This window comes from Epinephelus lanceolatus, chromosome 7, assembly GCF_041903045.1.
Source record: "Epinephelus lanceolatus isolate andai-2023 chromosome 7, ASM4190304v1, whole genome shotgun sequence".
Lineage (NCBI taxonomy): Eukaryota > Metazoa > Chordata > Actinopteri > Perciformes > Serranidae > Epinephelus > Epinephelus lanceolatus.
Window position 1 is genome coordinate 24,610,858 of NC_135740.1, and position 12,645 is coordinate 24,623,502.

Here is a 12,645-nt window from a genome sequence, read left to right on the forward strand (position 1 = left end):
TGTCTCCTTGTGTGAGTGTCGTCTGTGCACATGGACTGCTCAAACACAATCAGCAGGCGCTTAGCACAGACTTCTCCCCTGACCCCTGTGAAAGTCCCTCTAAGACATCTCTGATATATGTCTGTCCTTGGTCAAATCAATGGACTGCTATCAGGGTCAGAGCTTACTGTGGGGCCATCTCAGGTCAACAGCTCTGATTGGCAAGAGAGCGATGAAGCTGTCACTGTAATTGGCTCTGGCATGACAAATTCCCACCATGAGACAGTGGTCATTCAAAGAGACTCTCTGGCCAATGGTGAATCTGTCGTTATCTACCAACACATGGATGCACATAGGCATGGACACGTAGCTCCTGCTCTATTCAATGTCTTCTTTTTGTCCTAAATGGAGCCCCATTTCCAGTGGCACACTGTCACATCCCAGCAAGACAGAGCAGGAAAAAATCATCTTCATCAATAGAGACTTGTCAAATATAACTACACCAGAACGGCGGTTACATATACTGAAAAACACATTTCATTTGGACTGTTGTACTTCTATTGTATTTTTGGGACACAAAGATCAGCCACATTGTCTGCATCTGCTGTGTGGCCTGACATTCTGACCTACATAGTGAAAGAAGCCCTGTTTCCCACAGCTGAAAATGAAAGGGAGAAAGACTGAGTGACAGTGTGGGAGCAGAGGAGGAGATACCAAATATGGATAAAATTTGAAATGAAAAGTGGGAAGAGAAAATTACTAGTAGTGTTGGTGGGAAATGATTATCCATAACAGTTTGGTTCTCCGGTGGGAAATAACAAATTTAGATTGGAGATTTAATTTATGAAATACAGCATGACAATTGAAACAAATCTTGTTGAGTGAACTAAAAGGAATCAAATCTACTTGCTAACCTCAATAACTTTAAAAGTATAATTTGGCTCGTATTGCCCATACAAATGACTTGTGTAATGTGAACTGGTGCAGTGACCTTACAAATAACAAGGGGTCCAGCTTCATAATAAGACCTGCAAAAGAAGTTGTTTGCAATACAGGCTTACTTTATGTGTGAAAGAGCAAGTGTGTGTGTGTGCACAGAGGGCTAGACACTGAAGGGAAAGGGTGAAAATGGAAACCTGTTCATAGTGGAAACATTCCCTGGAGGCGTCAAAGGATGTGGAACTGAGGAGATTTAAAGAGCTCACCAAGGCAAATCACTGTGGAAAAGTGTGAGTGTGTGTCTGTGTGTGTTTGTGCACGAGTGACAGAGAAAGGGAAGGAGAAAGTGTGTGTCAGTGTGCTTTTAAAGGGTCTAAAAGGTCTGCAGCTGTTGATTTTCAATTTACACAATCAGCTGTATGTGCCTTAGGCCGCCAGTCAAGATGGCAAAAAAAAACCTTTCTCTTTTTCTCTCTCACACACACTCTCTCTCACACACACACACACACACACACACACAATTGCAGACCAGTACCTCACACATGAACATACACAAGATTACAAATGTTGACACAAGGAGCACCTATGGACAAATATGAAATCATTAGTATTCAAACAGCATGTGGACACAACATACATCATCTGTAAAATGTGTTGCAAGCCATGCAGTAACCATGCAGTGAATATCACCCTCATGACTCTTAATGTTTGAAAGATATGTGTTTGGTAAGGCTGTAGTTTGGGTTGATTTATTGCAATGCATTATATTGTAGTGTGCACCTCATATCTCCCCCAGCACACACACACAAACTCATATATTTGTAGGCATTGGGAAGATTCCTCACACATGAGTGGACAGTCTGGCTGCCAGCCCATTTAGATAACCTCATAGTGAGGTAATGAATCACCATTTTCCATCTCTCTCCATCTTCATCTCCATCCATCTCTGACTGTTTGTGATTCTGATCTGAAATAGAATTTACCTGCATCATTTTGCGTGGCATTACAATCACAAAGACAGGAGAGACAGGCGTAATGGAGATGGATGGACAAAAAGTGTGTGTTTGTGTGTATGGTGGGGGAGTGGACAAAGAGATGAACGAGAAGAAAAACTAGTGAGTGAAGGAGATTATATGTATGTATGTCTGCTTCAAGCGGCAACCTCAACAACACATTTTTTTCACATATAGACGTTTGGTCATGGACTTTTTCAACATCCAGATATGATGTGAAAGGTACCCTGGGTGCGTTGGTTGTTGACGTTCTGGGACAACATGTCAACTTCTGTCTGTTAGATGCACTGTCTTCTTTCAAAATACACTTCCATTTTCACAGTCTCTAAACGCACTACATCGGTACAACACCGCAAATTGATGTTTGTTTTTTCTTTGAACAACAAATGATGATTAGGTTTAGGCAACAAAAGCAAGTGGTTTGGCTTTATAATCTTGCGGGATACAATCACCACTCTCCCAGGTCAAAGTTGGTTTAAAGGCTGTGTTTGTTGGACACCAAGTCGGTGTTTGTTGGACCCATCCACCACCCCTCACGCCAGCCCAACTTGGACCTTTGATGCCTTAACTTTTGTTTTTGCAGTGTTTCCCCCTGATGCTGCTCTTAAACTATAATAGTGACCAGCCGACATCAAAGGACGGCTTATTCTGTCAGTGTCTTACGCCGCAAGTCACTGCCCAAGTGGCGGATTTTTGATGACTTTGGAGTGAGACCGGGTTGACCTCAAGGGCTGAAAATGAAGGCAACACCAAAGTGCCAAAAACTGCAGTACCTCTAATGGCCACTTGAGGCTGGCTCCAAGAGTGAGTCAATCCCCATAGACCCCCATGTTAAAATGCCCAACTTCACTACAGATTAAACATCATTACAGCCTGGTACAAAAAAACATTTGTCTCTAACGCTGATTTTTCCCATACATGACAACTGTCGGAGGGGTGGAATTTTATAAAGTTTTGAGTGAAAGGTGGGTGCCGTCCATTGACGAGTCGCTAACATGGCGACAACATTGGATAGAATAACATCCATAACAGCATAACATACCCATGGTGTATCCCCCAATTCACAGAGTATAATTCAGGCCTAGCTGTCACTATTTCAGTGTTTTTAGTTCATGAAACTTAACTGTAACTTTTGAATTGTCTAAAAAATCTTGCTCAGCAATTGGTTTTACTGAAAGATCCTCTAAGGAGTCGGGTGTTCAGTATTTCCGGCAAGTAATTTTTTTTTTTAAAAAGATTATGTTTTAAGCCTGTTTTTCGTGAGTGATTAACATTATCACAGTTAACTATACCTGTAAATGCAACCAAGCTAGCAGTTAGTATTAGGGTAATCTCCACTCTGTTGTCCAAATAACAACTGTGATAGAATGTGTTAGCATTGCTGCCTCACAGCAAAAGGGTTCTCAGTTCAAATTCAGGGTGGGGGGGGGTTTGAACCTCGGAGTGGGGGTGTTTGCATGTTCATCCCATGTCAGTATGGGTTTTCTCCAGGTACTCCGGCTTCCTCCAACAATCCAAAGATGTGCAGGTTAGGTTAACTGGTGACTCTGAATTGCCTGTAGGTGTGAATGTGACCATGTCTCTATGTGTCAGCCCTGTGATAGTCTGGTGTCTATATGGTATCCCCGTGACCTCCAACAGGATAAGCGGTTATGGAAAATAAATAAATGAATGAATGAATGTTGTCCAAATATGGTCATTTCTGGCTCCAAAAATCCAAGGTGGCAATGGCTAAAATGTCAAACTTGAGGCTTCGAAACAGGAATCCACAAACCAATGAGTGATGTAATAGTGGATATGCATTATACAGTCTATGGTCTACTTAAATACCTAATGAGTGTAACTGTATTCTTACATGTTTAAGACTAAAGGACTTGTCACAGTTACCATATGTGTAGCCAAGACCATCTTTGTAGCAGAACATGATTTCATGGTACGGGAAGAAGAGCTCACACTATCATTTAATAAATACACATAAATTGTACACCATCCTACCCCACTAACTCATCTTGCTGCCTACTTGTTGAATAGTCCAACATTCAGCCCCCTTTAATCTCTGCTTTGGTTCACAAACACCTGAAGAAAAAAACATCTGTTTCACATTTCATTTGATTTAGTGTTAATAGATGGTCTGAAGCAAGTCTGCAACATGATTATATGGCAACACTTTGTACACAGTGCACCAATTCAATCTGTTACTGAGTCCACACAGCTCTCTTTTTAATTCTGCATCTAAGGCAGAGGCTGCTGCAGATCACTCAGACTCTCTGTCCAGGCAGGCAGCTCCCTCTCTTATTAACAACAAAACTGTCAGAAAGGGGAGAAACTATCTTGCTGCTGCTGGTGATTCCAACTATATTCCAACACAGCACTGCAGAAATCCCTTATCCAGCCAGGCTGTAGTTCTTTTATACCAATGATGCTGTATTTGGGCTTTATCATATTAACATTAATATTAATGTCAACTGGAATAGGTAACCCACCAAAAACAAAAAAAAAAAAAAAAAAAAAAAAAAAAAAATATATATATATATATATATATATATATATATATATATACAGTACAGGCCAAAAGTTTGGACACACCTTCTCATTCAATGCGTTTTCTTTATTTTCATGACTATTTACATTGTAGATTCTCACTGAAGGCATCAAAACTATGAATGAACACATGTGGAGTTATGTACTTAACAAAAAAAGGTGAAATAACTGAAAACATGTTTTATATTCTAGTTTCTTCAAAATAGCCACCCTTTGCTCTGATTACTGCTTTGCACACTCTTGGCATTCTCTCCATGAGCTTCAAGAGGTAGTCACCTGAAATGGTTTTCCAACAGTCTTGAAGGAGTTCCCAGAGGTGTTTAGCACTTGTTGGCCCCTTTGCCTTCACTCTGCGGTCCAGCTCACCCCAAACCATCTCGATTGGGTTCAGGTCCAGTGACTGTGGAGGCCAGGTCATCTGCCGCAGCACTCCATCACTCTCCTTCTTGGTCAAATAGCCCTTACACAGCCTGGAGGTGTGTTTGGGGTCATTGTCCTGTTGAAAAATAAATGATCGTCCAACTAAACGCAAACCGGATGGGATGGCATGTCGCTGCAGGATGCTGTGGTAGCCATGCTGGTTCAGTGTGCCTTCAATTTTGAATAAATCCCCAACAGTGTCACCAGCAAAACACCCCCACACCATCACACCTCCTCCTCCATGCTTCACAGTGGGAACCAGGCATGTGGAATCCATCCGTTCACCTTTTCTGCGTCTCACAAAGACACGGCGGTTGCAACCAAAGATCTCAAATTTGGACTCATCAGACCAAAGCACAGATTTCCACTGGTCTAATGTCCATTCCTTGTGTTTCTTGGCCCAAACAAATCTCTTCTGCTTGTTGCCTCTCCTTAGCAGTGGTTTCCTAGCAGCTATTTGACCATGAAGGCCTGATTGGCGCAGTCTCCTCTTAACAGTTGTTCTAGAGATGGGTCTGCTGCTAGAACTCTGTGTGGCATTCATCTGGTCTCTGATCTGAGCTGCTGTTAACTTGCCATTTCTGAGGCTGGTGACTCGGATGAACTTATCCTCAGAAGCAGAGGTGACTCTTGGTCTTCCTTTCCTGGGTCGGTCCTCATGTGTGCCAGTTTCCTTGTAGCGCTTGATGGTTTTTGCGACTCCACTTGGGGACACATTTAAATTTTTTGCAATTTTCCGGACTGACTGACCTTCATTTCTTAAAGTAATGATGGCCACTCGTTTTTCTTTAGTTAGCTGATTGGTTCTTGCCATAATATGAATTTTAACAGTTGTCCAATAGGGCTGTCGGCTGTGTATTAACCTGACTTCTGCACAACACAACTGATGGTCCCAACCCCATTGATAAAGCAAGAAATTCCACTAATTAACCCTGATAAGGCACACCTGTGAAGTGGAAACCATTTCAGGTGACTACCTCTTGAAGCTCATGGAGAGAATGCCAAGAGTGTGCAAAGCAGTAATCAGAGCAAAGGGTGGCTATTTTGAAGAAACTAGAATATAAAACATGTTTTCAGTTATTTCACCTTTTTTTGTTAAGTACATAACTCCACATGTGTTCATTCATAGTTTTGATGCCTTCAGTGAGAATCTACAATGTAAATAGTCATGAAAATAAAGAAAACGCATTGAATGAGAAGGTGTGTCCAAACTTTTGGCCTGTACTGTATGTATATATATGTATATATATATATAGCCGAAATCATTTGGCTCAAGGCTTGGGGGGTATCACAGTATGGTATATCAGGGATTTTAACCTAAAGGTGTAAAATACCACCAAAATGACATATGCTCCTGTCTATTAAACTGATACAGTGATGCTGTATTGATGAGATGTATTGTAGTGCATAGGATGCACCACCAGAGGTCAGTTTCTACTGGATGAACAGGCAGCTGAGATGGGGACTGCGATTGGAAGGGATAACATTACAGGACTAGTAAAACGCAGGCCAGCAACTGAGACAGCAGGGAAAAACATATTTTCAAGTCACTTGGTGAATTAAGGGTTTATTTCGACTGAACCAGAGTCAGTGATAGTTGGGAAACTGGACCAAGACCAAGATGGTTTCGGTGGGTTTTATTTTTAAATAAGAGTGTTTTACAATGAGTTAGCAATTAGGCTAGTCTTATTTTGGTGAAAGAAAGAAACCTGAATTTAGAAGGTGTACAGACGCATTTTTTGTTTAATAAGGAAAATGGGTGTTAGTATTTTTCCTTTCTTGACATTTTGTGTCCATAGTTTGTTTGTTTATTTATTAGACTAAAAAAGCTAAGAGAGCTTGTGGACTGTAGCGAACCCACTGCTTGAAAACATCTCTCGACTCTCAAAGTACAGAGGTAGAGAGGGGGGGTCTCCTTGTTGCCTATTTGCTCCATAGATGTATTATAATAATAACTTGGTACTGGATACCAAAATGGCATATATTCATTCCTATGGAGTTGATCTGCTGGTGCAAACGCCAAAAACAACTTTCTAGCTTTCGCGTTTACTTCCTCGGTGTGCGGTCCACTGAATATGCATAGTAATGTTTCACCCACTGGCTCCATGCGGGATTTCCAGCTTGACGCGTATAGACTTTACACTGTCAGACATAAGGGATTTTTAAATTGTTTTTTAGCTTGAGGAAAGTTTTACAAATTTAAAACCTCCATGGATCAAAAATGTATAATAGAAGGAGTCATAACTGATCTTGTCTCCAATTCAAGATATCCTGTCAACAGTTTTACAGACATCTCTTAGTCTATGGGGAAAAAGCTTTTGGGGCTGCAGTACCGCAAGTGGCCACTGGAAAAAATTGGAATCAAGGCTGAGCAGCTTTCCTGGGGGCCTGTTTTACTCCAATTTTCTTTGTGCTTCAAAAACAACCACCCTTTCTTGTAAGGTCTCTGTCTCTCAGGGTGAATATGAAGGTGTTCTACCTAGACGCCTAAAGAACTTTCACTGTGTTGACTGCATTATGCAGCATTTTTCTGTTGCATTTGTTTTCAGGATTTGTGTGGTTTTTACTTTGCATCGTTTCTGTGTTTTAAGTGTGTGAATTTATTTTGGCTTTCTGCAGCATGTTGCCAGGATGTATTTGTCTGGATTTTCAGATGTGTTTTTGATTGACATTGTTTCTGAAGCTGCAGAACGTTTCTCCTAATGGAAATGGTTTGGGCAGTTGTTTGTCCTTGTCAGCCACTGTAGTAAACCCATCTAGAAGCACATGGTTGTCTTGGCATGGCAGTCAGCAGTAATGTCAGTGGGATTACTAGTATGTTTAAACAAGCTAAATGGCATATGTTATTTTAAAAGACCATTCCAAACAATGGATGTGAGCACATAGAAGGTGCTTCTAAACTTGTTGGAAAAATCAGTACATTTCAGTGAGGGGAGGATTGCTTGACAAGCACTGAAAAATGTGGTGAAAGTGTTGACAAAACACTTCAAGCACAGCTTCAGCACACAATGAAAATCTCATAAAATATTTGTCACTGACTGCGAGTTCCTGTGTTATGAACTCTCTGAGGTTGTGCCAACAAGTTCATTATTTTCAGTTTCAGCAATCAAGTAGGTTAGGTCATTTACCGGTGAATTAGAGAAAGAGAAAGGAAGAAATGAAAATAAATCAGGTCTGAAATCACAATTTGAGAGAAAAAAGATTCCACTCAGCAGGAATATTTACCGAACTGACTAATGAGTTAGTACTTTATCAGTGCACAGACATGAGCAGAATATCTTAGAGGAGTCTCTCTCCTTCTCTTTATCAAACACACACACATACGGACACTCTTTCAAGCAGTAAATTACCAATTTTTAAGATCAAAGGTGAGCTGCTCACCATACTTTGCTGGTAATGAGAAACAGGCATGTTCGCCCCCTCTTACTCTCTGATTCACACACAGACACACACAAAGATGTCCGACAGTTGGCCTAGTGGGGCATCTGTGAGAGCATACATGTGTTTTTTCCATGCAGGGCCTTTTAAGTTGAACACTGGTGTATCAAAGGAGCAGACCAGGGAAGATCAAAGAGCCCATGTGAGGCCTGCCATTCTCAATATCTGATAGACATAACTAAGCCTGCAGTGCTACATGAATATCCATTAAGTGTCACCATTTATCTTCCATTTGTGCCCGCATGGATGTTTCCTGCATGGATGCAATGGACCGCATCCGCCAAGAGGTCCTGTGAGCACTTGTATTACACTGAAGTAGTTAAACATAAAGGACAATTATGAGAAATTATACAGGACACATCAGCCACTTGTAAAATGGCAGAGAGGTACCCAGTCAGGGTGTTATGAGTGAGTCTGTGCACGCTTTATGTGTGTGATGAGTGTGACATTGTGGGGATGTACTGTGCAAGCCAATTTCTGTAGTCTGCTCAGTGTCACATGGTATTGCCCTGTTGTCTCACTCTTACTCAGACTAACACAACGCACACACTCTCCTTGCCTTATGTATTTGTGCACCGGAACCAATCAAGATGCTCTCTCTCAACACAAGGACGTCATCAGGGCTGTGGTGGAAATTCCACAAAGACACACTAATTCATTCAAACTCACACACACTTCAAAAACACCATACTTCAGCACAAGGTTAAAATAACAGCCAAGTTTAACATAGATTTAATGCATCCACCACAAATGTTCCATGCAGGGGTGTCATAGTGGGGGGAATAGTGGGACTGATCACCCAACAAGCGGGGGCCTTTTTATTCTAAGTAAATAGCGGCATAACTAAATTGAAATTGGCTGACTACATTGGTTAAAAGACTGAACTTTGTACAAAAAAAATAGTGGAAGCTCTCGGAGGCCCCTCTCACCCCTTAAAGTTGCAAAATGGTTTAGTCCGCCCCTGCACATAGGATTCATTGAGTAAGTGATTGCTTATGCTGCTGAAGCACCAACATACACTGTCATGTCTTTCCCTAAGAAAGAGGAATTAAGCTTCCAAAAAAGAAAAGAAAGGGAAAGACAGCAAACTGATTCTGTAAAAAATGAATTCAAAAGGTGTGTGAGAGACACATGGATCAAGAGAGAAAGGGTGGGGGGCCCACAGAGGCTACTCATGCATGGGACCCAGAATTTAGTGCTACTCCCCTGGTTCCATGTAAGAAGGGAACATCACTTTGCTTTTCAAGCAGCGCATGACAGCAAAATATATGATGACCCTCTGGTGAGATTGATCTTTTGTATATCACAGTCCAGTCCCTTTGATGTAGGTTAATCCATAAAGGACCTGTAAAGCACAGCTGAGAGTCAATCACTGGTCCATAGCTGCACAGGCAGGTGGATGCAGCTGGCTCAGTGAAAATCCTGACTGCTTTACTGTGCACTCTCCAACCCTGTCCTCTACTTGTTGACATCCCAGGTGGATTAGTTGGTGTTGATTAAATTCTCTCAACCCAGAACAGCTTTGCCATTTCTAAAGTATGGCTCAGGAGCCTCTTTGCATAACTGCAAATTGCAGAGTTTATAAATAAGCACATGGATTTCACACAAGGCCAAACAACCGGTGACTTTACTTATTTATCATGCCTCTGGGTGGATGAACAAAAGTTGTGGGTGAATATGACGTTATGACTCACGTTTGCCTGGTTTCGGAGTTGAACCCGGTGTCGATGTGCTCAGCAGAGAAGTGGTTCCCGTGGTCTGAGAGCTCCGGAGCCCGGTGGAGCCTCTGTCCGCGGTGCTGAAAGCGCTCAGCGTTCGCCGCTCCTCGTCCTCTCCACTTGGGGAACGGGTCATCGCGGTGGTCGTACACCGCATCTATCCGCACATCCGGCCGCGAGCATAACGGAGAGCCAATGTCCCCGGTGCTCTGGCAGAACTTTGGCGGTGTGAAGTGCGGGGAGAACCCGAGCTCCCGGTTCTCTGGAGGCGCGTGGACGCACTCCGGAGTGGCGAGGTAAGGCGGGTCTGTGTCCCCCAGCAGCGGAGAGGCGGAGGAAAAGATGTCCAGGGGCCGCGATGAGGGAGGAGATCCTCCGGGAGGATAGACAGACAGAGGCGGGGAGGGAGACTCGGAGAGGTGGGCTCTCTCGCCGCTGTCGGTTTCCTCTCCTTCGTCAGACATTGGGTGAGTTCTTGAGCAGCATATACTTTAAAATGTGTCCTGCTATGTGGCACACATTTAATGATGCTTGTCAAAGTTTCAACCGCACAAGTTTCTTCTGAGCGGCGCAGCAGAGACGAGCCGAGCCTCCACCTTTACACAAGAGTGCGCGCACTAATTAGAGAGCACCGGCAGTGCGCGCGCAGGGAGCCAGCCCATTACAAAATGGAAGGAAAGAAACAAGTGGCAACACCGCAAAAAAAAATCCCAACTTATTGCACAAGGCTGCAAAAATATTACATGTTCTCCTATCAAGAAAAACAGATTTTCAGTCTGATATACCTGAAGATCTGAAAATGCCTTTGTATCTTAAAAACAGGCTTTACCGCGCTGTTCTAGGAAGCCAACACACACACACATTGTGCCAAATATCAACTAAGCACAGATAAACGACTTTTTCTACCTCATAAGAGAAGAGCAGATCCGGGTGAGTGGGCAACAACGTCCAGCTCCGTTGAAAGAGTTTTCGGTGTGAGGGAGAGGAGGAGAAAGATCCAACTGGGAGTGTTGGATGCTGGTTGGGGAGTGAAGGGGTTAACATGCCCACCTGTTATGCCAATTACTGGTACTGACATAATCTTGTTATTGCTTCGGAGAACAAGCAATTAATACTTAGAGTAGCCAACATCTAACCCCAGTGGCAGGCTTATTTTAGGAAACACAGAGTCTTTGCTTGCTCTTTGGGACTTTTAGACAAACCTGGACGCAAAACCCTTTCAAGTCTCTGTCTTTAGATATGAAAATGAAAATAATATAGTGTTTGAATGTGTGTTTACTTTATGGTGTCATCCTGTAATTAGAGGCAGAGATCCATTCATCATGATGGAGACTTCCTGTACCCCCACACAGACATTAATCAGTTCTAACTAGGGCTTTGATCTGTGCTTGTATTTACGCACCCAACACATACACATAAATCACCATATAATCTAATTAACACATATCACACATGACAAACTGTTTTCACTGCTGTTTACATTTGGGTAGGAAATGAGGTCTGTAGACAAATCGACAACTCGATTAAACATTGCTACTCTTGCTAGTCGGCAATGGAAATACTAGTCGGTTAAACTTATTATTTTATTAATACCATAAAACTTCAAATAAATGTCCTGTCCCAATTGAACATCCAGTCCCTTTTACTGTAGCTACACATTCTGACAATAAATGCCTGTCTCAATAGACCCTTTTACAGTATGCACACATTTAATGGTATTATTTAAACAGTATGACGTTTTTTGGTGGGCGGGGCTTAGCTGGAGGCAATACAATTCTCTACAGACATTAGCTAGCGCTAGCTAGCAAGTTCTCTTGACTTGTTTTAGACAATGGAGGAAGATGATGTGAGTGGTGCATTCAGAAATACTCTTTCCGAGTGCCGAAGTGGACTCTGGCACAAACTGGAAAGTTCGTAAATTCATAACGCAGTCTGAATGTACCATTCAGTTATCCGCACTCTCAAGTGGCAGGGCACACTCTCTCTCATACAGAAATATAAGGCTCCATTTCTTCGACCAGCAGGGCTCTCATTTTAGTGTAGAGTGACTGAATTTACGAATGCACCATGTCGGGTCAATCACGGTAAGTGTTACTTGAATAAGTTAACATTGACCAGCGGGACCAGACTGGCCAACCAATATGCTCTCACTTAGTGGGTGGATGATCTGACAGGATTGCTAAAGCTAATGCACTAAAAAGTTAGTGTTACAGAAAAATCCAATATTCCTCTTAATAACTCTCTAGTTTCTGAAGAGGTAGACATGAAAATGCAATATTTTTTTGACAATTTTAATGTTATAGATTATATCGAGGTCAATTTTAATTGCTTTCTAAGTGTTCTATTTTTAGACTAGTTGACGAGTCTAAGGGCCATTTCATAGTCGACGCACACAATGTGAGCAAGCAACGCAAGTGATGCGAGCAACGCACTTCCTTTCATAGTCAATACATTGAATGCAAGCGACACTTGAAAACGAAAAAGGGGGTAGCAGAGTCACTGGTACTTTCCGGCTAGCTAGTAGTTTTTCCTCCTCGCCCGCCATATGCCATAACTGCTTCTTCTGTGAATAACAAAAAGTGGTTAATTTCAAGTAT

The 12,645-nt window shown here is 42.3% G+C and overlaps 1 protein-coding gene across 1 annotated transcript in view; it reads right to left on the reverse strand.

The window, feature by feature from the left end:
* trpc7b (transient receptor potential cation channel, subfamily C, member 7b) overlaps positions 1–10,643 on the reverse strand; it is an 84,626-nt gene extending 73,983 nt beyond the window's left edge. Inside the window, exon 1 of the mRNA XM_033632462.2 lies at positions 10,025–10,643. Within this exon, the coding sequence (XP_033488353.2) occupies positions 10,025–10,512 (488 nt within the window). The 5' untranslated portion in view covers positions 10,513–10,643. The remainder of the gene's footprint in view (positions 1–10,024) is intronic.
* Between the last annotated feature and the right edge of the window lie 2,002 nt (positions 10,644–12,645).